Source organism: Chionomys nivalis, chromosome 17 (assembly GCF_950005125.1).
Source record: "Chionomys nivalis chromosome 17, mChiNiv1.1, whole genome shotgun sequence".
Lineage (NCBI taxonomy): Eukaryota > Metazoa > Chordata > Mammalia > Rodentia > Cricetidae > Chionomys > Chionomys nivalis.
The window spans coordinates 53,235,691-53,261,339 of record NC_080102.1 but is presented as its reverse complement, the minus strand read 5'-3'; the positions used below and the strand labels follow the sequence as shown (position 1 = coordinate 53,261,339).

At 47.0% G+C, this 25,649-nt stretch overlaps 1 protein-coding gene across 3 annotated transcripts in view; it reads left to right on the top strand.

Annotated features, from left to right (window-relative positions):
- Positions 1-62: 62 nt before the first annotated feature.
- The window catches only part of Slc38a1 (solute carrier family 38 member 1), a 71,581-nt gene continuing 45,994 nt past the window's right edge, over positions 63-25,649 (top strand). Inside the window, exons 1-3 of one of the 3 annotated variants that reach the window (XM_057791727.1) lie at positions 63-389; positions 588-672; positions 17,010-17,225. In XM_057791727.1, coding sequence (XP_057647710.1) covers positions 17,104-17,225 — 122 coding nt within the window. In that variant the 5' untranslated portion in view covers positions 63-389; positions 588-672; positions 17,010-17,103. Of the gene's footprint in view, positions 390-587; positions 673-1,331; positions 1,731-17,009; positions 17,226-25,649 lie in introns of those variants that run through there. The other 2 variants (XM_057791726.1, XM_057791728.1) reach the window with 2 other exon arrangements.

The window sequence follows — 25,649 nt, the reverse complement described above, 5'->3', positions numbered from 1 at the left end:
GGGTGCAAGTGCGGCAGCTGTGGCCCCAGCTGAGCCCCCGGGAGGGCGCGGGCAGGTGCTGGGCGGCGCGCAGCCTCCTTGCTCCGGCAGCATCTGTGCGCTGCTCGTGCATCCGCTCGCACTGCGCTTCCTGGATGCTCGGTCTCCGCCAACCGGGGTCGCCGCGCTGTCCTACAGCCTCGGAGAGAAACACGAAGGTGCAGCGACCAGCGGCATGTGACCCACATCGTTCCGCAGCAAGCAGCTCAGCTCGGAGGGCGCACGGGCAGGGAGGGATGATGGTCTGAAAGGCCACGCTCCTGTCCCCAAACTGCAGAAGCAAAAAGGGCGACGCGCCCCGTGGTAGCCAATGAGTCAGGCTGGAGCCCCTCCGCGCCGGGCGTTTGGATGTAAGTGTGAGGTTGGCGGGCAGAGTGTGGGTGGGGGGGAACTCTGATGCAATCAGCCCCGGGAGGAGGAGAGCCGGGAGAGCTGCGGCCACGCCACTCTGCTTGAAGGTCGCGGGCAAACCCGGCCTCCGAAACCCGCCACGCGCGGATCCTCCCCGCCCAGCCTTGCTGACGAGGGGCCACCTTTTCCCTAACCAGACCTTGACACAAAGGACATCTAACTGCCGGGGACAGCCTGGAAGGGCGGACACTTTGGCGGCGCCTTTCCCTTTTATTTCTCGAGGTAAGGTGCGTTCGGAGGGCAGTGGGAGCAGCGGCCGTGGAGGGAAGGGGAGGCGGCAATGCGGACAGCCTCCATGTCTCCTGGACCCCGGCAGAGTGCGGCGCAGCCTTTCACGAAGGCTGAGTCCGGTGTCCTTTCCGGAACGCAGGGACCCCAGATTGTGCCGTCGCACACCGTGGCTTACTTTTTGGACTTATTTTCATGGTGGTGGACTGTGGCACCAGATCTGGTTCCATTTTCGAGGTTTAGGGACCAAGTATGCAGTGTGAGGGACAGGAGGTACACCGAGGAGTGAGTCAGACTACATCTCGGGACTGGCAGGGCAGCGGAGTCTCGGAGCCCGGCTGCCCAGCGCCGTAAACAGGTGCACGTTGGCTGCACCTCCACGGGCTCGGCCCCTGTCTCGGCTGGGATTAGTGGGAGGATGCTGGCAGTGACTCACTTTCCTCTCCCGCCCTGGAGGTTCTTTCCAGAATGAAGAGCCGGTGATAGGCTACTTCCTTTGCGAGAGCCCGGTCCACTGGGGCGGGAGAACAAAAGGCCACTGCTTGCGCAGGACCCGGAGCCGGGTGCCCTGGTCTCCCCTCCCCCGCAGCTGGCCCCAAACATTGCGGCAAAAGGCTTTTCAACTGGCCGGCTCCACGCGGGGAGGAGAACGCTCCCGAGATCTCGTGTGGCTCGCCTTCACCCACCATACAGTCCGGCTCTGGGCGCGGGGCTCTTCCGCACCCTAGCGAACAGTGCGCGGTTGCCGGCGCATCGCCCGCCGCTGGGTTTCGGCCCAACTGTGCTCGCACCAGACACGAGTGCATATGGCGGCAAAAGGAATTTCGCGGTAAGCGCGTCACGCCGTGGACTGCCTTTCACAAGCTGCCTCGGGCCGAGGAAGGTGGTGCTTACTCCAGCCCTTTGTGTCTGGCTCTGCGGAGTAGACCCGGGCTTTCGCTAGCCTGTTCCATCGGTGGAAAACACACTGGCTTTGGGGCTCGCGTACTAGACTCAGACGGATAGACGGTATTGTACGTGGAAGAGAGGAAACGACCCACCGCTAGGAAACGGTATGCATTTGCAAGATTTGACACCTCCGCATGTTTTTTTTTTTTAACTTATAAAGCATATTATAGAGAGGGGGAAATAAATGTATGGTTTGCGGAACGCAGGGCCTGTAAGGCTGTAATTTGTCACCTTGATAGAAGAAACAGTGCTGCAACTCGTGCTTTTTCTGACGTCAGAAGGGCAACGGAAATAAAACCTGAGCTGGCTGGCCTCATTGTCAAATAACTCACCCTATAAGAAACCGGCAAGTCTTGCCACCGATCGGGTATGGCCTCCCGACCTCTGCCTTCAAATGACTTAAATGATTTTGCTGTTCAGTCACTTAATCCTCAGTGTGTGCCTGAAAGCAACGGAAAAGCGGCCTAGTTTGATGAGGTATTAATCTTAACAGGGCGTTTTTTATTTCTTGTTTTTTTAATTTTTTTTTAACTGGGTGCTGTGAATTTAGCGGGTGCTGTGTAGCAGGCAGCGACTAATCAGATCAAGTTCCGGCTCCTTTGCCATGTCCATTCTCACCAGGAAACAGGCTACGGATGAATGCATTCAGAAATGCCAGGTGTTCAGACCGTGAAGAAATGAGACAGGAGGATCATGAGACCTGAGGATGCTTAAGATAAGGCCACCCATTAGGAGGGTTGTGTAAGACACGTGTCTTTCTCCCTTGATGAGGAGAAAGGATCCCCTGTCTGAATAATTAGGGGAAGACTTCCAGAAGAAATGCTTACTGTACCGCGGTTGACTATAATTCAGCAGATAGGTAGGTAGATCAAAAGATACTTGGGAATCCTTAAACTTTTGCTGCTTAGGGACAGTTTTACCTTGCTTCTTGAACTGATAAGCCTATGATGAGGGGAGCAGCGGTCTTAAGCCTGGTATCTGTTCTTGTGCTCAGCTCATTTTTCCCCCTCCAGTGCCAGAGATACAGGAATTAGTTAATAAATGCTTGATGGATTGTGACCTTGGACAGGCAGCTCTCCCAGCCCTTTAGGATACCCACGATGCCACAGATCATCTCTCCTTTTCCTACCCCGCAACCCATCCCTCTTAAGTCGAAACCTTGCCATCTTTCTGCTTTTCTTGATTTTACCAGTCCCCACTTTTGAGCGGTAATCGGGTCATGGCAACTGCCCCTCACTTGTCATTTTGCTGTAAGTGTGCAAGCCCATTGAGCAGATTCTTGGGGCGCAGGAATTGCGAGATGGGAGAGGCCTTGAGTGTCCATGGGTGCGGGAGGAAGATACAAGCATGATTAAGAGTGAAGGAGTCAGCTGAGGCAACGTAACAGCTGTCCAGTTGTTCCTGTCCATACTCAACGCCGCTGCCCTAGCTCAGTCTGGGCACTTCCATGAACCTTACATTTTACTGTCCCCATCGAGTCCCCACTTTCCTGCAAATAAAGTCTGAATTTCTTTGCCAGGTGCCCAGAACCGTCCCAGTCTGACCCCTCACCTCTTTCCATCTCTCCAAAATGACATTCTCTTTTTTCCCAGGTCATAGTGCAGACCCACCTTACCCCTAGGTACTTTTCCGCCTCAGTGGCTATGTAGCTTCCAGAATAGAAATTCTGTGTGTTTGTGACAGCCTGTCTGGGTGCTATTTTTCTGCCCCTTAGAAGCGCTAGGGTTTGACCTCCTTCTGTGGCATTTGCATAAAGTGGGAGGTAGGTGGAGGTAAGCCTTAGCCGCTAATCTGCATGCCAGGCTGCAACTTAATGGTCTAGGGAACTTGGGGCAAATTGTTGAATTTTTCTGAGGTTCAGGATTCCCCCTCATTTATTAAATGAGGATGATAGCAGTGGTACTTATTGAGTTACCCTAGAGACTTAATCAAGATGGTGGAGACTAGGTTGCTCACACGTTCTTATTTATACTATTTGATGGCCTGGTTATTGGTTTTCTGCCGATTATTGGTTTCAAGCCTGTCATTAATGTCAGAGAAATTCAGAGAAGTCCGCATGGCCTGGGGGTGGGGTGGAGTGGTAGCACAGTGAGAGCCCCACCGCCAGCGAGGTGGCAGTGACTGTGGACAGCTCAGTCCCCATCCAGAGCTGTGGAGATGTAATGAGAGTCAGCCACGCCAGGACTATCTAGTCGGTGCTCACTGCCAGTCTTAGTGGTTCTCAGCCCAGCTCCACGGTTGATTCAACCTGTGTCTTTGAAAATCTCCCGACGCGTTGACTTGACTCTGTCTCCAAAGATAGATCAGGCAGGAGACACAGAAGCGCGAGGGGAGATTCTGGAGCTGTTTAGATTAGAGCAGAGCTCGCAAACCGAGCATCAGAGAGATGATATGTCTGCGTCGCCTGCTGAAATCTTAGCAGTGTGAAGCTATGAGCTTGACTGGCTTTTCCCCTCGATTTTACCAAACCACCCATGACATCATGGGACCTCAGGTTACAACGCGTGGCCTGTATTATTCCCAGGCCTGGAGGCCCTTCCAGTGAGACTGCCAGGATCACATGAAGACGTGATGTGAGCCTCTCAGTTTCCGTCTCTTGCAGTGTCGAAAGCGGCTGGAAAGGGAAAGGAAAGGGATCGGTGGCCTGGGGTGTGGGAGGACAGAACTGAGAAAAGTAGACCTTAAGTCACAGTCGTTTCTGTTGTGATTGCAAACTGGTGAGTGCTTGTGGGAGTGGTTTGTGTGAGTTATACTTTTAAAATGATTTGGGCTGAGTTGCTGGATAAAAAAAAAAAAAATTAGGATGTCACGTCACACATGGATTTCCAGCATTCCTTTTTAGAAATGTCAACGGGTGTGGTGGGGCATGCCTTCAGTTCCAGAACTCTGGAGGCAGAAGTGGGCGGATCTCTGTGAGTTTGTGTCCAACCCGGTCCAACTCCTAGTGAGTTCTAGGCCAGCCAAGGCTATGCAATAAGATCCTGTCTCAAACTAAACAAACCCCTAAAGACCGGGTTTGTTCCTGCTGCTGTTTGGAGAGACCTGAATAAGACCAGTGTTTTCCAGTTCTGTGAGACTGGGCTGTGTGGCTCATCTGCCTTGCCTGCCTGGACACACACACGAGCTTCATTTGATCTCAGCCTTTCTTCTCCAGCATTAGATGTGAAGGGTGACTTCCCAGTAGGCTCCCTGGAGAACACTTAAAATATACACGGATCCCATCCTAGATCCTTGGGGCATGAGGTCACTCTTGATCTCTGATTTTCTTTTCTTAAGTTTCGTGGTTGGTTCCCACGTCCAGCCGGAATGACACCAACTAGTCTTGAGTCAGCTGTTGAGAAGAGTCTCCTTAGGATCATCTGCTTAGTTAAAGTAACCTGTGAACAGCTAGATCAACCAGAGGTCCGAGAACTGGGAGAGAGCTTGAAAGAATGTCAGTTCTTTCCACCTCCAGAGACCTGGAGAGAAAAAAAAAGGGATCTTTCGCCTTCTGCACCATCCTGTGGTTTTTGAATGGCAAAGTATCTTGGGGACTTCTTCCTCTTTTCAAATTGAAGTTCGTATTTAAAGATATCTTTGTCAAAATGATCCACTTTTCACAGGCTACTCTGTGGTGCTTTGAATCCCTCTGCATTTGTATTGGGCGGCTCATTAGGACTTGATGGGTTGGAGCTCAACTCGGGGTTAAATACAGCACCCTTACTGCCCACTGCTTTTAGTGCAAGGTTGGTCTGTGACCAGAAATGTCAACACAACAAAACACACATATGTAGAAAGTCACGCTTTTCTTTAGAGTGTTCCAAGTTGGTCTTGACTCCTTACGTTTTGTAGTAATTTCAAAAATCCATTGTCAGTTAAGGGGAGTTGTAGTTGTATTACTGTTCACACCAGTGTTCTCATTAAATTAGGCTTTAAATATTGATTGTTATTATTATTGTTGTTATTTTACAGTAGTATAGAATTTGTTTTCCTATATCCAGTGTTATATGTTGACTTGACTTATGAAATTTGTATATCAGAGAAATCAGTGCCATTTTGAAACATGTAAATATGGATATTAATTCACAGATACTATAGCTTGGGCATAGTGAAAGCAGGACCTTGGGTGATAACTGTGTAGACCTGAACAGTCACAGAACAGTGGAGTAGCAGGAACAGGTCCTGGGACACCCTGGATAGGATAGGGCGCAGTGGGAAGTCTGTCCCCAGTGACTGGCGGGGCTTGTTGTGGGTGAGCCTTCTTTAACACTGGGTTGATACTTCATCAGCACGCTGCCATTTTGAGCCCGATCCCATTTCCCTTTGCTGTGGAGGTTTAGTGTCTTTCTAGCCTGGCCTACTCCCCTGGAAGCCTGTAATGTATGTTATAACCAGAGACATGTCCAGACTTTGCCAAATATCTCCTGACGGGCAAAATTGCTCCTGCTTGAGACAGACAGCTTTGATATACTTTCTCCTCTGGACTTTTAGAAACAACACAGACTGTCTTAAACATTCCAGCACAGTGGCAGGATACGATCAGAATACCTTCGACTAGGCTGCTCTTGATGGTTTTAATGTATTTTCCTGCCCAGATTCAGTGTGAAGGAAATTGTGTGCAGGTTCATGAAGCAGACCTGTCTGTGCTGCTTCATGGTCTCGTTTTTGTCTCCTTTCTGGAGAATCATGCTTGTCAGGATCACTCTGTCTGCAGATTTAGCATAAAGAAAGAAAACAACTTCTTTATGAATGTGTTCATATGCTATGTTCCTGTGAGATCTGTTACCTTGATATCTCTCCCCCATTAAACTGCAATTGAAAAAAAACAAAAACAAAATAAAACATTATTAAAATATCTGAGTCCTTGATCTAAGCCAGTGAGTAATCCGCATACCAGGCATGTGTGAATTCACCACAAATAAATTACTACAGCTTGGTCACTAGAGGAGGTTGGTTTGATATTGAGAACCAAGTCCTGTTTGAGTTTGCACAGGCGTGATGGAAAGTGGGGAGTGTGGCCAGGACCCAGTGAGAACTGCATGGGAGCCCCTGCAGGGATGCCGAGTCCCAGCGCAGTGGAAGGGGAGCGGGAAGCAAGGAGAGAGCTAGGAGCAAGTGCGGCTTCGAACTCTAGGCTCCAGGAACCATGTCTGTACACATTCGGAACTGTCATGATCAGTCGTGGGGGACGAGAAAGCTGCAAGGCAAATGTTTCCTGAAATAATCCTTTCCTACAGTTGGGAAAGTGGAGGGCCCCAGAGATGGTGTGGAAGGGAAGGTGGGAGGGTTAGGGTTGTGCAGCTGTAAGGACTGGAGGGAAAAGGTGGGGCATTTGAAGGAAAAATGGTAGGATTGCAACTGTTTCCATAGGTTGTCTTAAGGGGAAGCCGCTGATTGAAGTGAAAGAGTGGGAAGATTGGCTGAGGTCAGGTGATAGGTTCAGATCCTGTTCTGCAGTAGCGGTGGCGACAGCGAACATCTGTGTAGACAGCTGTAGGGGCATTTCACTTGTGTTTTAATAAGTGAAACCTGCCTGAGGATCAGAGAATAAAACAGCCACACTGGTCAAACTTACAGACCAGGCAGTGGTGACACACACCTTTAATCCCAGTGGCCACACTAGTTGCCATAGAAACCAGGAGGTGCATGCCTTTAATCCCAGTGGTGCACACCTTTAATCCCAGCCCTAGAGAGGATTATAAAACAGGAGGAGACAGCTCTCAGACACAGTCTCATTCTGAGATTCCTGGAGGCAGGATCGCCATTTTGGACTGAGGTCCAGCTAAGAGCCAGTGGCTGGCTGTTTTGCTTTTTGGATCTTCAGGTTGAACCCCAATTTTTCTCTCTGAGTTTTTATTAATCGTGCTTTAGACATGTCTACCGGCAGCCAGTGACTTAAAGATTTTATGGGAATTTCTGAGCAGGAAGGAACTGACTGATCTACTCTCCTCCCTCACCTTCTCTTTTTACAGATGAACACACACACCACACACGAGTCACACAACAATACGTTTTGTGTTGCGCATGGCTGTTGTCCAGTAGAACCTGGGGAGGAAATCCCGTGTGACGAGACAGCAGAGGAATCAAAGACTAGGAAGGGAGATCTAAAGATGCCTGTGGGATGAAACCTTATACTGGGTGGGAGTTTGGAATCACAGTTCTGGAAGAACAGAGCCAGAGAGTTGCCCCTGACCTTAGGGCAGGTAGAGGAAGGCAGCTGGTAAGTGACCTCAAAGTAGGCAAGAGGGGAGGTGGCAAGGGGCAAGGTGAGAGGTCACAAGTCAGCGAAAGAAGGCCCAGGAAGGCCATTTTAGCTTGCCAGATCCAGGCAGGCACTGCGAGTAACTATGATGTGTGGCTAAACCATGGTGCTTTTGACTGTGCCCACCAGTGTAAGTCAGCCTGCACAGCTGTGGTCGTCTGGGAAGAGGAATCTCAATTGAGAAAAGGCCTCCATAACACTGGCCTATAGCCGGGCGGTGGTGGCGCACGCCTTTAATCCCAGCACTCGGGAGGCTGAGCTAGTTCCAGATCATTTGAGCATTTTCCTGATTAATAATTGATGTGGAAGGACTCAACCACCCCTGGACTGGTGGTCCTGGGTTTTATAAGAAAGCAGGTCAAGAAAGCACGCCAATAGGTTCCTCCGTGGCTTCTGCTCAGTTCCTGCCTTCAGGTTCCTAACTGTGGTCAGGATACGCATGCTGAAATAAACCTTTTGCTCCCCAAGTTGTTTTTGGTCATGGTGTTTTAATCCCAGCAACAGAAACACCTAACTAAGACAATGACTGTATGAGCAGAGTAGCAGTGTGCTGTCATTTCCTAGATAGGGAAGCTGAGGCGTCACATGGCTCATTTATGGTGGAGCAAGAATTCGCTGATCAAACATGGCTTTAGGGGAGTAGAGAAGGCTAGGGCAAGTATGTGAGAAGTAGTTGGAAGGAGAGAGCAGTTCCGGACAGGTTACATGGCAGGTACGATGAGTGTGTGGGGCAGAAGCTAGGAGGCCAGAGAGAAGCTCCAGCCGTTGGTGTTGGCTGGTCTGGCACCTTAGACAACAGGATGCCTACTTCTGAGGTGCGCTGGCCCTCAGTCTTGGTCTCCAAGACCCTTTTTGTTGTTGCCTGTCTCCCAAGGATCTCAAGTTGTAAAGATTTTGATTGTCAACATTAAACTTTTAATTGAAGTATTATATGCACCGTAATACTTGGATGATTTTTTTTTTGCTTATATTTAAAGTGTGCCATGTGTGCACACACGACACGATGCCATGGCATGTATTTGATAGTCAGAGGACAGCCTCTGAGAGGAAGTTCTCCCCCTCCACCATGTAGATCCTGGGATCAAACTCAGGTCTTTAGACTGGGTAAGCGTATTAATCTACCTAGCCTTCTTGCCTGTCCTATTAAGTTGTTTAAAATGATTTATTTACTTATTATGCATACAGCATTCTGCCTGCATGTATGCCTGCACAACAGAAGAGGGCACCAGATCCCATTACAGATGGCTGTGAGCCACCATGTGGTTGCTGGAAATTGAACTCAGGACCTCTGGAAGAGCTGCCTGTGTTCTCTACCCTCAATCTTTGAGGTTCTTTTTTTTTTTAAAAAATTGTTTTTATTGTTTAATTATGTGTATTATGTGTCTTGTGTGGTATGTGCATGTATGAGTGCAGTGCCCTGGGAATCCAGAAGAGGGCATCGCATCCCTTGGAGCTGTGTCCCTGTGTAGGCACTTGGAACTAAACTTGGAGCCTCTACTAGAGCAGAAAATGCTCTTAACTGCTGGGTCATCTCTTCAGCCCCAGATCTTTGTTTTTGTTTGCTTGATTGTTGTTTTGTTTGAGATACGGTCTACTACATAGCACATGCTGGGCTCACTCATGTAGAGAAGCTGAACTTGCAGCAATTCCCTGCCTTGGCCTCTCTGCCCCTCTTCTGGGTTCATAATGATCAGATTCTGTGTGTGATGGTTACTAAGGTTGGCTATTTACTGTATTTTCTTCTTGTTTTATTTACCCAGTGATAGGTGACATTGTTAACTACAACCTTGGCTTATTACATTTAAATAAGATAACTCAACTAAAAAGTGGGTTATGTATAGGTTATGATGTCATATTAGATGACATTATTAACTTATTTAGCTTATCTGAGACCTTTTGAAATAGACCCATGTTAGCATATGGGTACTTACAGTGTAAGTGCAGAGACCTGGGACTCTCATGTGTCTTAGCTAGTGGTGAGAAGAGACAGTCAGGAAGAATAAGACCATTGTCTGTCTGTCTGCCTGTCTGTCTGTGTCTGTCTGTGGTGTTACTGTTTCTGCTTCCATCCAATCAGCAGACACATTCCTGGTCTTGGTGTCTTACCTATTAGAATAATATGGCAATGAACACGTGAGTGCAGAGATCCTCAAGAAGTGGTGACCTCATTTCCTTTGGGTATGTGCCCAGGAGAGGCTTGCTGGGTCATATGGTGGTTCTATTTTTAATTTCTTTAGAATTGCGATGTAAGTTTCCATCTACCGTGTACAAGGCCTCTCTTTCTCCACACCTTCACTGACACGTGCTATCTCTTGAGTCTTTGCTGAGCCCTGTCCTGATGGGTGGGAAGCTGTAGTTCCTCTGTGGTTTTGATTTGTTTGCAGCCCCAGTTATTAGCGGTGCTGAGGACTTTTCATGGGTTTGCTAGCCATTGGCATGTCCTGTTGGTTAACACTTCCTTAAACTGATGACTTAGTTAGCTGTTAGAGTTGATTCCAGCTGTTGAGTTAGGATACCTACGAGGTATTGAGCTAGGATGCCTCCTAGGTGTTGAACTAGGGTGCCTTCCAGGTGTTGAACTAGGATGCCTTCTAGGTGTTGAGCTAGGATACCTACCATGTATTGAGCTAGGATACCTACCAGGTGTTGAGCTAGGATACCTACCAGGTGTTGAGCTAGGATGCCTACCAGGTGTTGAGCTAGGATGCCTTCCAGGTGTTGATCTAGGATGCCTTCCAGGTGTTGAGCTAGGATACCTACCAGGTGTTGAGCTAGGATACCTACCAGGTATTGAGCTAGGATGCCTACCAGGTGTTGAGCTAGGATACCTACCAGGTGTTGAGCTAGTATACCTACCAGGTGTTAAGCTAGGAAGCCCTTCCAGGTGTTGAGTTAGGATACTTCCAGGTGTTGAGCAAGGATGCCTTCCAGGTGTTGAGCAAGGATACCTACCAAGTTTGAGCTAGGATGCCTACCAGATGTTGAGCTAGGATACCTACCAGATGTTGAGTTAGGATACCTACCAGGTATTGAGCTAGAATGCCTACCAAGTATTGAGCTAGGATACCTACCAGGTGTTGAGCAAGGATACCTACCAAGTTTGAGCTAGGATGCCTACCAGATGTTGAGCAAGGATACCTACCAGATGTTGAGTTAGGATGCCTACCAGGTATCCACAATCATATTCGTTCTTCATAATAAAAATGAGACGACAGGAGCTGGAGAGATGGCTTCGCAATTAAGAACACTGACTGTTCTTCCAGAGGACCCAGGTTCTATTTCTATCACCCACAAGGCAGATCACAACCACTTGTAATACTGAGCTAGCCGAATCCATCACCTCATATTAGCACTAAGCACATTAGTACAGTCGCCAGTGTAAGTGGCGCCTCACCATCATCCCTCAATCTAAGAAACACAGTTCAGGTCCTGGTCTCTCCAGTTTCTATTTATCTCTCCTCCCTTTTCTTCACTTCATTCCTTCCTCATGCATACAATGCATGTACATGTATATGCCTCCTGAGTGCTGGGATTAAAGGTGTGTGCCACCACTGCCCGGCCCATCTTATATATTGAGACAGGCTCTCTCACTGAACCTAGAATTTACTATTTCCACTAGACTGGCTGCCCGGTGAGCCCCAAGGATACATTCATTTCCTCCCTTTCCCTCAACTCCTGGACCCAATACTGGGGTACCAGGCAAGCTGCTAGGCTTCCACCTGGGCACTGGGGACCTGAACTTGGGTCCTCATGGTCATGCAGCAAGCTCTTTATTGGCTGAGTCATCTCCCCAGACCCTAGTGTTTTGTTTTTCCCATTTCTTTTGAATCCAAGGCTCTCTCTGGTATCCCAGACTAGTCTCGTAAATTCACTGTTCTTCTGTCTTAGTCACCCAAGTTACAAATTACACGAGTGTGCTACTACCTTAATGCTGATAGTTCTCATTCACGGAAACTATAGTTATTTTTTGATTCTTAAATCCAACCTATATTTCCTACCTCTATTGTCTGAGCATGTGTTACTTCTACCAAGAAGTCTCAGCTCAGGTCCCATCTCTACCTGTCAATCTCTTCATCAAACATCTGAGCACCAGCAGTAACAGAGTGGGTACTATTGGGTACCACTGAGCTTCATTGGGCACCATTGGGCACCATTAGGCACCCCTGGGCTTCATTGGGTACCATTAGGTAACACTGGGCACTGTTGAGCATCTTTGGGTACCATTGAGCATCGAGCCATTTAACCAGGTATTAGCAGTGATCATGTAGACTTGTGTTTGTTGATAGAACTCAGGGTAGAAAATTATATCATAAATGAAAATGAATATATTAAAAAATTCAAAGCTGAGCATGGTGATGCCCAAGTGTAATGTCTGCACTTGGAAGGTAGAGGCAGAAGGATTTTGAAATTCAAGGGCATCCTCAGGCAGCCTAGACTATGAGGCTGCGCCTCAGAGCAAAGCAAAATAAAAAAAAAAAAAGCAAACCTGAAAACACATGAAGAAAATCTCTCGCCGGGCAGTGGTAGCACACACCTTTAATACCAGCACTCAGGACGCAGAGGCAGGTGGATCTCTGTTAGTTCAAGGCCAGCCTGGTCTGCAAGAGCTTGTTCCAGGACAGCCAGGGCTACATAGAAAAACCCAGTCTCGAAAAACAGAAACAAAACAGAAAACAAAAGATGAAAAGAAAGAAAATCTCTCATTTTCTTGAATGTATACATTTCATTTGTAGTCATCTTTTGTTTGTTTGGTTTACTGAGGGTGTCCTTGTGAGGGGCAGCATCTCCTCAGAAGGCTGCACAGCCTACAGTGACTCCCTGATAGAAACTGCTTGTTGAGACAGCAGGTCACCCTTAGAGGTGTTTCCTGCCTTTGTAGAGTTGCGTTTCTCACAAACCCTGTATTATTGATCAGCAAGGCACTGGCTTTTAGTTTTGCATATGCGTGTAAGCATGCAGTCTATGTGTACGTGTATACATGTTCATGTGTGTGCACGAGTGTGGATGCACATGTGCTCATGCTCACTCGCGTGCATGTGGAGGTCAAAGGATGTCTTCCTCAATCTATTCCACTTTATTTTTTGAGGCAGATTCTCTCACTGAACCTGGAGCTCACCAGTTCTGGGGATCCACCGGTCCCCACCCCACCCCCAACTCTGGTTTTACAGACACACACCGTGCACACAGCTTTTTCATGAGGATTGGTAGGGTTTGAATTCAGGTTCCCATGATTTACTCCTGAGCCATGTCCCCAGAACAAATAGCAAAAACACTTCTGTCCTTCAGAACCCTTACAGTCTGGTGCTCCGTGAAAAAAGTAGGTTAAAAACAATCTAAAGTCTTCAGTGTTAAATCATAGGGGAAGTTGCGGGGGTAGAGTTGGAAAAAGAGACAAGAAAGAAAAAGGAATGAAAATGAGGAGGAGGAAGTGAGTGAGTCTCAGCAGCCTATTTTTAGGTGGCGGAATTTCTTTTATGTTTGTTCTAGAGGCTCTCCATCAAGTGTGTATTCCTCTCAGGGAAAAAAGATTCATGGTCCAGCCCAAATAACTTTTCTATAATACTGTCCCAGGTCCCATTTTTAAAACTTCATCATCACTTAGTTCTCACATAAGGATAATTTGAGCATCAATGATTTCCCAAGTAAAGCCCAGGCAGGACGAGAGGCATGGTTGACTTGGTGGTGTTTCTGTTCCTTCTCTAGTTTTCATCTTCAAGAGCATGTTAGGCTTCAAGGAGACTTAGTTTATGCGCTCGACAACTTCCTATTTGATGAACTTGTACTGACTGGTGTTTGCGTAGGTGTAGTGGGTGGGGTTTTGGTTGTCTTTGTGGTGTTCATTTCCCTACGTGATAAGTTAATGCTGCTTGTATACTACACGCGCACGCACACACACACACATACACACACATGGTCACATACACACACTGTATACTGACCGGTTTTGTGTGTCAACTTGACACAAGCTAGAGTCATCAGAGAGGAAGGAGCCTGCTTCAGTTGAGGAACTGTATCCACGAGATCCAGCGGTAAGGCATTTTCTTGATTAGTGACCAGTGGGCGAGGGAGGGTCCAGCTCATGGTAGGTAGTGTCACCCCTTTGCTGGTGGTCCTGAGTTCCGTAAGAAAGCAGGCTGAGCAAGCCATGGGAAAGCAAGCCAGTAAGCACACCCCTCCATGACCTCTGTGTCAGTTCCTGCATCCAGGTTTCTGCCCTGTCTGAGTTCCTGTCCTGACTTCATTCAGTGATGAACAGCAATATGGAAGTGTAAGCCAAATAAACCCTTTCTTCCCCAACTTGCTTTATGGTCATAGTGTTTTGTTCTAGCAATAGAAACCCTGACTAAGATAGCATTCATGCACATGCGTGCATACACACACAGAGAGAGTTATGAAAGATTGGCTTCAAACAATAAACACCAAATCTCTTACTAAAATAAAAAATAATCTGCTCCTAGAGCCTCCCTTTCTGGTACCCCACTATCTTCTGATTTGGAGAGAGAAAAACTTAACAGATTAGAGATCCTATCCTCTGCTCTCGGGCCTGTAGCCCCTCATGTCAGCAGCCTATCGCATAGTTTTAGAAGCAAGAGTGAGTGTCACAAGTTTAGAAATTACGCAACCTGCTTTGTAGGCCGGTTTTAATTAAAGGAGGCCCAGAGGTGAGAGTGAGGTTCAACCACTTGAATGAAATGCAGCTTTGCCCAGAGAAGACAGGGGAGGCCATTGTCACTATTTGAAGACCCCCAAAACAGTCAGAGCTGGACTCAGCTCCCCACTTCTGACTTTCTAGCTTCCCAGAGGTGCCCCGTGCAGTGGGAGGGAGAAGCTCCTGGAACCTGAGATATTAGAATATACTTATGCTGTGGGAGTTTAAACACCTGACCCCAGAGAAATTTCCATCTAGATGGGAGACTGGAAGGAAAAGGATTACTGTGAGGGTTCCATGTGCCAAGAGATTATACCTCAGATTGTATCATTCTGGGCACTTCTGTGGGTTCGGTAGACATCAGAGAGTGTGCCGGCCTGCTGGGACGCCTGCACAGGCGTATCAGATCTCCCTTAACTGGGTCACAGTCATCTTGGTATTCGGGATCAGACAATACATCGGATGTTCTTCAGGAGATATCCCATAGAAAATTTGGGTATTTGTATTTTCTTTAAACTTCAGTTTTATTTTTTCACATTTATCTAATTTTGGGGGTTTCATACATGAATGATGGTTGTTTACAAAATGCCCTACTCTCTCCCGTGTAGCTGCTCCTGAGTCCCTTACTCCTCAAGTTTATGACCCCTTTAATTATTACTGTTACACACATATATGCAAATATAAACACAGCCTGCTACATCCATTCAGTGCTGCTCATATGTGTGTGTTCATGGCTGACCACGGGGATTACATAATGATTGGGGAGGACGACCCAGGTCCCTGGGGGAAACTGATTTTCCCTCACTCGACAGCTTGTAGCTCTTCATCAGTCCAGTGGTTGTCAACCTTGTGTGTTTGGGGGGGCGAACGACCCTTTCAGGATATCGGTTATCCTGCGTATCAGATATTTACATTACAATTCGCAACACTACCAAAATTCCTGTGATAAAGTAGCGATGAAGTGATTTTATGGCTGGGGCTCAGCACAGCGCGAGGAGCGGTACTCAAGTGTTCTAGCGTTAGGAAGACCGAGACGTACTCAGCTAGCACTACCTTCTAGGGGTTTGCCATTTTGACATTCTGTGCCTTTTCAAGATGTCCGTGAAGGACACTTTAGAATAGCCAGCGAGGCAGCCAGCTTTTCAGTAACTCCCCCCCTTTTGGAAGCAGAGTCCTGCCGTATAAGCGCAGACTGTCGCTCCAGCAGGCCTGTGCCGCCACCCCTGGTGTGGCCTTGTGTCTGATTGAAGTTTCATTCGCCTCCGCGGCCATCCTTTGGACTCACGATGCGGTGTCCCCAAACTCTCCCATTTGTTCGGTCAGTGTCACCCCAGGAACTGTGCCGCAGCCGTCCGTGGGTGGGAAGCAGGACCTCTGATCGTCCTTCCTGTCTGATGAGAAAATAGACAAGCAGGTGCATTAACCAAAATCCTCTGACTATGAGTTTTTAATTCCTTAATTCCCTGACATGGAGTGATTTCATTGAGGAGATTGATTTAATCTCTCACGGTTGATGTATAAACTATTTGCTGAGTTCCAAAATAAAATTCGTTCAGGTTGTAGGTCGATTCCCAGTGGTGCCATGTGTTGAGGATTTGCATTCTCGTTCTACTGGGATTGCTCCATGGGATGAAGATGCTTGTGCCTGCTGTCCGTATCTCTGTGCCCCGCAAAAAATCGCTGAAATCACGTTCATGCGATTATTATTTATTAAACTTTAAGTCATCTGTTTATTTGTGGTTTGGGGACATGTATACCACATCACTCACTCAGAAGTCAGAGGCTGTTGGTGAAAAGAGTCTTTCATTTCACCTTGTGGGTCTTGACTGTTGTGATTTATGGCGCAGGTGACCCTGGCAGGTCCCACCCGATACTCCATACAGAGGAAGCTTGGGTATGGAGAATTTATTTAGTGGGTATTGGGAAGGTATAAGAGTAAGGAGGTTATGGGGGTAAGAGAGAGAAAGAGAGAAATAGAGGGAAAGAGGAAGGAGGAGAGGAGGGGGTAGAGGCTGCCTCTTCAGAAGACTGCACAGAGAGAGGCAGAGAGAATGGAAACCAGCTTGCTTCAGTGGGAAGGGGAAGATAGGGAGTGGGTGGAGCTGGTCTCTTAAAGGGACAGGGTACCCAGGAGACAGGGCAGGCCAGCCTGCTTACAATTATAACATTCCTGTGTTTTTCTTATAATAAAGAGGCAAGGGGTTGGCTTGATAGCAAGTGCCTCAACTTCCTGAGCCATCTTGCTGGCCTTCATTTTTAAACTCGGGTAATGTGAGCTGAAGATTATGGGACATGACTTACTTTATAGTTGAAAATGGAGGGTAATGCGTAAAAGAGGTAAGATTACGAGATAAACTTGTTTTTAATGCAGCTGGTAGCAACATCTCCAACTGTCATCTTTGCTCACTTTTCTGTTTGCCTTTGATAGTGGTTTGTGGGTCCACAGGGCCGCCTTTCATCCTTTTAACAATCCTTTATTTTGCTCTGTTTAAGGGGTCTCAAGCATCGACACTTGCTGCTTCCTGCTTCTGAAGCCCCTCAGAGCAGCGGAAGTCTGGACTGACCACTGGAGTGCAGACCCCTGAATATGATGCATTTCAAAAGCGGCCTCGAGCTAACGGAATTGCAGAACATGACGGTGCCTGAAGACGACAACGTCAGCAATGACTCCAACGACTTCACCGAGGTCGAGAACGGCCAGATAAATAGGTGAGGCCTTTTCCGCAAGTGGCGCCCAGGGAAGGAACGGTTTTCAGTTACTCCCGTGAATTATTCATTTACGAAAGTTATGCTTCGTTTGAAGATGCGATTTGAATTTCTTATGTGACATCTGTCGGGCATAGCCTGGAATAGCAGAGGAGGGGAATAGGAAGTGATTTATTCGTCTTTCGAATCTTTCAATTGAGCCTAATAAAAATGTATAAATACGTTGGACCCCGACCAGCCCAGACTTCTCAAAACTCTATGCCTCATCACCTCTCGTATCCGTATGTGTGCCATAACCATTGCCACACATTTTAATCAAGAAACTGCGAGCTGCGTTTGCGTGGTCTTTCTACAGATGACGGCAAACTACAACGGCGTTGTCATTCTGAACAGCACTTGAAGTGTGGAATTTAAATGTTATTAGTGATCGATAGGTCCAAATGACTCTGTGAAAGGCTGGGAGAGGAGTAGTCCATGAAGGAGAAAGAAAAGGACGGGAGAGGGACTGGTGAGGGAAAGGGCTGGCCTGGTACAGGTCAGTCTGAGACTGTTAAATTATCAGAGTAGAACTAACATTTTTTGATTTTAAATGACTTGAGATCATCCTGGGACATAGTGACTTTTTTAAAATCTGAATTTTATGGATCCTTAGCAGGAAGCCTTCCCTTGCAGGAGTTAATGGGACAATCTCCTAAAACACTGGAAGAGAGTAGGGCCTGCAGGGTCTGTGGGGCTCCTTTAAAAAAGCTTAATTGGATGTGTGTGATGTCACGGTAAGAATGACAAGCTGTGGGAGCTGGCTCTTTCTTTCTAATGTGTGGGTGCCAGGGATCAAACTCAGGTGGTCAGGCCCGGTGGCCAGTGCTTTTTACCCGTGGGCCGTCTTATCAATCCTGCAGGACTGTGTATTAGAAGGCCTTCAGTGGCACACTTTGTTAAGTCCACAAGGGGACAGAGATAGGAGGGTCAGCGTCTAGTCACAAGCAGGTTTCTTTGTGGGAATCATTTCTGACAGTCTGAAGTTCATTCTGATGCAGCGTGCCTTGGAAAGCCCAGCTCAGGACTGTCCTTATTGACAGTTCCCTTTCCTTCCTGTAGTGAAGGTTAAGCCTCCCTACAGACACTTCCTCATTACCGTCTAAGTGTGTTAAGTGATATTTCTTTATATTGGAATCAAATTTACTTACTTCTTCCACCTTTTTTGAGTGATCATGAAGAGTTGCTTCTCTTTTTTTAATTATGTGTATGTAGAAGAATGTGCATGTGTGTGCAGTTGCCTGTGGAGACCAGAAGGAGGCATCAGGTTTCCTGGAGCTAGAATTACCTGCAGTTGTGAGCCTCCTAACACGGGAGCTGGGAGCTGAACTTGGGTACTCCAGAAGAGCAGCACAGAGCATCTCTCTAGCCTCATAACTGCCATGTTGTTGTTATTGCTGTTATTTTGAATTTTTGAGACGGTCTATCTACGTAGATGGAACTCTCTATGTAAGCCAGGCTGACCTCGAACTCTCAGAACTTGATTCTATTTCTTCACTCTCAGTGTTTGGCTTATATCACCCTGAATCCTTAGACCATCACTGAAAGCAGACATCTTCAAGTGAGAAGAAAATCTGCGAATCAAGGGGCCATCTTGACCCACTTAAATCTTTCTCCTCTGTCCTTCTGCGTCTGATACAGTGCTGGGCTTTCGGCAAAAGTCTGGGCTTTTCTAGGGGCATGTTTTTTGTGCGCTGTGCTCCTGAGTAGTCTGGAGCCACTGCTGACCTCCACCCAGCGGTGGTAAGAGGCCATTTTGGTTTTATAAGGAAGCCTTTTTCTGGCAGCTGTGTTACCTTGAGGCCCTTACAGTGAGTCATTTACAGCTCAGCCTGGAGTCCACCCTTGAGGTTTATAAGGTTTGCTTATAGAGCGTTGGGTTCTTAGGTGATTGTCACTTGCAGTAGGTGGAAGGAACACCCCTTGTCCTTGTTCGGCCAGACTCGGGCCTCCTGTGGGGTGAGCTCACTTCCCCACAGACAGTGACTAGCCCACAGCTGGTGCGGGAGAGCTTTGGCTGACATTTCATGGAATTTTTGTCCCGCCCTCTCAAAGTCAGTGCCTTGCATTTCTTCTTTTTTTTTTTTTTAACCTCATTTTATTTCTTCTCCTTTACTGACATAATTCAGAATTCTTGCTTCATTCCTGGCTTTGTTGTTTGTTTTTGTTTGTTTTGGTGGTACTAAGAATTGAACTCTAGACTTTGTGTGTGGTAGAGCCCCAACCCTTCCTTCATTTCTGGCTCTGACAATTAAACCCAACATATGGCAGCAAGAGGCAAATAAAAGTAAATAAACGTTAAACACAAACAGCTAATTTTATTGAAGGCCCCACAGAATGACCAGCATTCCTTGCCTGGAGTATTCCAGTCATCTTTGCTTGGTTCCAGCTCTGACTGACTGCCCTTTGCGCTTTCCGTAGTGAGCTCACGTTTGTGGGAGGGTGGGGCCAATTATATCCGTCAAAGAGAAGAGGGTTCCCCAAGTACTGAAAATCTCCCCGCCAGTGCCTCTTTGTAGGGACTAAAGAAAGCGCTGAAGATGATAGTGATCTTGGCTGACAGATCATCCACTTCATAGCTTTGTCTGGACACTTCCCCGGATACAATAAGAATCATTTCTGAGGTTTAATTAATCGTACAGTAGAGCCGCTTAGGCATTCAAATAAATGCTCGCTGTTATTCTAGGCCAGTTGTTTCTTTTGTGCCCTAAGTACTGCCTGATAGTGAGAAGCTGAAGCTTGAGACGGCCAGCCTTATAAAGAGTCAATTAGAGCTCGATCAAGACACTTTCATACACGTGTGAGACACTGAGTGTTTGGGTGGAAGCTCCATCTCAGCCCCTCCTCTCCTTCTCTAAACCCTGCCACCCTTCAGTCCTCCCCCAAGCTGCTCAAGACCATGCCTCCTAGGGCACAGACCTGCCACTGATGCCCCCTCCCATCACCCAGGAGTTGCTTTGCTCAGATTAAACCTGGTCTTATTAATTTATTGCATCGGTGGAGAGACTTAATATCGGGGTGCAGAAAACTTTTCACTGAGCTGCTGGTTAAAGTGCGGGTTCTACTTCGGGAAGTCTGGAGTCCAGTAAAATCTAATCATGCTCCCACTGCTCCCTGGGAACCACACTGAGTAGCCGGTTCTTAATGCATCCTATAGATGAGCTCCCCAGAAAAGGGCATCGTCTTAACCATCGTGGTATGACTGTACTAACCGCCGTAGCTGAGCCAGCGTGGACCTAGCAAATCACTGATGCAAAGGCAGAGAGAAGCCTGAAGGAGGGATGGAAAGGGACAGTCTAGCTTTAAGTTTGGACCTGTATTGAATCCTGACGCAGTCACAGACTTCCTGTGATGTCTCAGAGAGTCTCACCCATCGCCGTGAGGCAGACTCCAGGGCCGTCAGGGATCAACACAGCTGTACCTTTGGTAGAGGAAGAATACTGGCTGTGCACTCACCTGTTTAGGCTCAGGTTCTCGGCTCGGCAGTTCAGGAATCAGCAACGTAACTTCAGTCGGGTTGGTTAATGTCTCTAAAATAGGGCCGAGCCCAGTTAATTGTTATGAAAATAGATGGGAGCATCCATGTAAAGCCCTTGGCCCAGTGTCTGGCCCGGAGGTTCAGCCTCTTAGTATAAGAAGAGTCTGTATCAGTAACTGTAGCCCGCTCTTCCTGGCTGTCTAGCACTTTGTGCTTCTTCACCCCATGAAGTGATGATTTTGGTTTGAATGATTGTTGTTATGGCTTTCCTCCGTTTGGTGAAATATTTGTAGGTTATCCTGAATCAGTGGTTCTCAACCTTCCTAACACTGCGACCCTTACTTAGTACAGTTCCTCATGTTGAGGTGATCCCTAACCATAAAATTATTTCCTTGGGGCAGATGGTGGTAGTGCATACCTTTAGTCCCAGCACTCAGGAGACAAAGACAGGCATATCTCTGTGAGTTCAAGGCCAACCTGGTCTACAGAGAGAGTTCCAGGACAGGCTCCAAAGCTGCAAAGAAACCCTGTCTCAAAAAACCAAAAACCAAAAAAAAAAAAAAGCAAAAAAGCAAAACAAAACAAAATTTTGTTGCTACCTCATAAATGTAATTTTGCTACTGTTATGAGTTATAACGTAAATATCTGACAGGCATGATGTCTGATACGCTACCCCTGTGAAAGGATCGTTTGACCTCCAAAAGGGTCGTTTGACCTCCAAAAGGGTCGTGACCCACAGGTTGAGAAACCCTGTCTTAAATGTCTCCAGAAAGCTCTAAACCTATTTTCCTATCAATGTACGGCTTTCCACTCCTATGTGTAGTAATTTGTTGTGAACCAGACACACGGTTTGATTAAAACTTAATTTTAAAAGAACTTGAGATAACTTTTATTATACCTTTGCTTCTGCTACTCTGTAACAATTCAGCTCTCCTCCTGTGGTCAGTAGAGTTTGTAGCCAAATTAAGGTTTTGCCTACCCTCAGTCTTCCTCTTCATGGCTTCCTGTTTGATTCTTTTTATATATTTACTAATTTCCCCATACTTCTTGATCTTGTTTTATATATATATAATATATATATGATATGTACTATGTGATATACACGATACACAATACATGATACATATGATATAGATATATATTATCTATATGATATGATGTGTGTAATACACACACACACATACACACACACAATTTTTTTTTTGAGACAAGGACTTGCTCTGTAGCCCAGGCTATCTGGAACTCACTGTGTAGCCCAGGCTGGCCTGGAACTTATTTTTCCCACCTGATTGCTACTGTTACAAGCACATGCCACCATACTGGCCCTGATCCTTTTTATCCGTTTCTCCTTCCTGCCTCCTTCTCTGTAGAATGTCCACACATCAGGGAAAGGACTGGGAACCAGCATTTACTTCCAGCCACTCCTCTTTTTCATCTCTTGTGTTGTAAATCCTCAAACCCAGGACTGTAATCTAGTGAGAACCCAGCGGCTGAGATTCTGGTCCAAGGATTATCTTTCTGTTGCACAGAACATCCTTAACTACTCTGCTCATTTACTTTTAATATCAAGTAAGAGCGTGCTTTATATTCTTCTCACGTTGTGTCTGAATGTGACGCCTAAGTCCTTTTTTAAGGTTTATCACTAAGAGCTGTAGGCTTTGTTTCATTTTGTTTTGGTCACAGAGCGGTTCAGTACTTGATGGTCTGTCCAATTCTGCTTTATGGGGACAGACTGACCCAGTGTAGACGCTTTTTAATAATAAGTTTGTACCTTAAAATCACTTGTCACAGATACCTTCTCCCACAGTACTTTTTAAGTCAATAAAAAGAAGTTTTGTGTCAGTTTCAGTGCCAGAGGTCAGTGATTTTAAACAGCCAGTTGCCTTTTAAAAAGGGTGAGATTAAACTGTGGTGAAAGCTGCCTGACCTCGCTGTTTGAGTGGAATTTTCCATTACAAAAAAGAAAGATTGGTTTTTCTCTCTTTTTTAAGTTTACAGGAATACAAAGCAAAGATTTAAGAACTGAGGAGAAGAAAAAGCAACAAAGAGAATAAAGGGACTTTCTTTAAACCCTTCATCCTAGAACTGCGGTCCCTCATTCCAGAGCAGTGCCCCTCATTCTGGAGTACTGGTTCCTCATTCTACAGCAGTGGTCCCTCATTCTAGAGCGGCAGTCCCTAGTTCTAGAGCGGCGGTCCCCCATTCTAGAGTGGCAGTCCCTCGTTCTAGAGCAGTGGTCCCTCATTCTAGAGCGGTGGCCCTCGCTCTAGGGTGTTAGTTCCTCGTCTAGAGCAGTCGACCCTCATTCTAGAGCGGTGGTTCCTCGTCCTAGAGCAGAGGCTCCTCATTCCAGAGCAGCAGTCCCTCATTCTCTAGCGGTGGTCCCCAGCTCTAGATCAGTGGTCTCTTATTCTAGAGCAGTGGCCCCTCATTTTTAGAGTGGCAGTCCCTCACTCTAGAGTGGCGACCCCTCATTCTAGAGCGGTGGCCCCTTGCTCTAAAGTGGTGGTCCCTCGTTCCAGAGCAGTGCCCCCTCATTCTGGAGTAGTGGTTCCTCATTCTAGAGCAGTGGTCCCTCATTCTAGAGCAGTGGTTCTCAACCTTCCTAATGCTACAACAACCCTTTAATACAGTTCTTCATGTTGTGGTGACCCCCACCCTAAAATCATTTTCATTGCCACTTCATAACTAATTTTGCTGCTATTATGAATCATAGTGTAAATATCTGATATTCAACCCCTCAGAAAGGGTTGTTTGACACCCCCCACCCCCAAGGCATCTAGTCTGTAATGCCAAGCCTGAAAATCTGAGTTCTAATTCTGGTGGAAAGAGAGAACCAACTCCCAAAAATTGCCCTCTGACCTCCGCATGCTAATACACATGTGTATGCACACAAATGCATGTGTGCACACACACACATGCATGCACACAAAATAAATAAATACATGTAATTAAATACTTCCATATTATGTAGCTAAATTTCCCTGCAGCCTAAGGCAGTTTCTAATTACAAATTACTAATGGGAGATGTTTGCTTAGTCAGTAGAGGGTTCTTCTAAGTTCCCGTATGGGAAGGTCCACACTTTGGGAGCTATTGACAATGGGCATCCCCTGGTGCCCTAGGTGAGTTCAGGGCACTGTGTATGCTACAGGTAATGCAGTTAAACAGAAAACGTGTTTGAGGGGTCTGAATTGGCTGGAAGGAACTTTGGGGAGGGGATACTCAGGGTCAGGGCAGAGCAGATTCCTGCTGTCGCCTTGTTTTTGGCTCTTTCTTGTCTCGGTCACAGCCATAGCCACACTTGGGAGGTTTCTCTAGCGCCATAGGCGGGAGCTGTGATTGGAACACTGAGACCAGACTAGTCAACATTTAAAATGCCCAGTGGAGAAGCCAACTGTGCTGGTTTGAACAAGATTGCCCCCCCCCCCCCCCCCCCCCCCGTATGCTTTAATGCTTGGTCCCAATTGGTGGAACTAGGAGGTGTGGCCTTGTTGGAGGAGGTGCATCCCTGGGGGTTGACTTTGAGGTTTCAGAAGCCCACACCATTCCCAGTCAGTTCTCTCTTTTCCTCACCTCTGTGAGTCACGATGTAAGGTCTCAGCTTCTGCCCCAGCACCATGCCTGCGTGTCTGCCTGGTGCCATGATTCCCACCACAATGGTCATGGACGCTAACCCTTTGGAACCTTGAGTCCCCAATGCTTTCTTTTATAAGCTGCCTTAGTCATGTTGTTTTATCACAGCAATAGAAAAGGACTATGACACCAGCAGAAGTATTTGAGCAATCTAATGTTATGCCCCAGTAAGTGAGGCAGGAGACAGAATTAGTGTTTTCATGTATTTTGATGGCCAGGATTTGTAAGTTAGTATCATCCCTCTTGTTCTTCAGAGGCTTCAGTGTTCATCCCCTCCACTTGCACAAGTGTGTGAGCCTGCTGAATGCCCCTCCTGCAACAGTGCCCCCTCTCAGGCCACTCCCACACCCTCTCTTCTTTGCCCAGCATCCTCTGCCTCCAGCTCCAGGGGCTGCTGCCAGTCCTGGAATCGAGGTCTGCTCTAACATCAGACTCACTGGCGCTTTGCTTTATCTGGGGGAAAAAAGTGCTTGTGCTTTTCCTCTGTTTCAGAAACAGTGGAAATTCTCTTTGGAAAACAAGCATCCTTCATGAGAAAGCAAATGGGAGACTTGCTGGGCCAGGATACCACAGATCCGAGTTTGTTATTAAATTTAGCCTGGTTGTCTTTTGAGTCGCTTAAGCAGGAGCCTTTATCTGGACAAACCCAGCACCCACGTGCCCTTGGGCTGCCTTTCCTCATATCTCTGCAGCCAGACCATAAGCCTTCAGTCTGTGGAAAGATTTAGAATGCTGGGGACAAAAGCAGGGCCATATGAAGCGCTAGGGGCTATACCAGTTATCTCAAAGATCCTCTTGTTCTCCCCGCTGAGAACAGGCAATTCTGATTCTCTGGCTTCTGCTTCTGAGTTTGTTCTGCCTAACTGTATACCCAATACTGCTTTTGACGTCTCTGGATTCCTTTTCTGTCTCCATTCTGGACATCCCCACGCTTCTAGACCAGCGTTAGCTGGTGTGGCCTTTTTGTTTCAGGACACCAGTGTTTTCTTCCCTAAGCAAAGAGGGTCTGTGGACTGCAGCTTAGTAAATTTGTCATAAGTGCATACACAGCGACCTTTGGCTTATTCTGATAAAACAATATGAACTTAGAAATGATGGAGGAAGGTCATTGGTTAAAAAATAAAGAAACTGCTTGGCTCTCATAGGTTAGAACATAGGTGGGTGGATTAAACAGAACAGAATGCTGGGAGGAAGAGGAAGTGAGCTCAGACGCCATGCTTCCCTCTCCTGGGCAGATGCAGGGCAGCTCCTCTCAGAGCCAGACGCCTTGAAGCAAGCC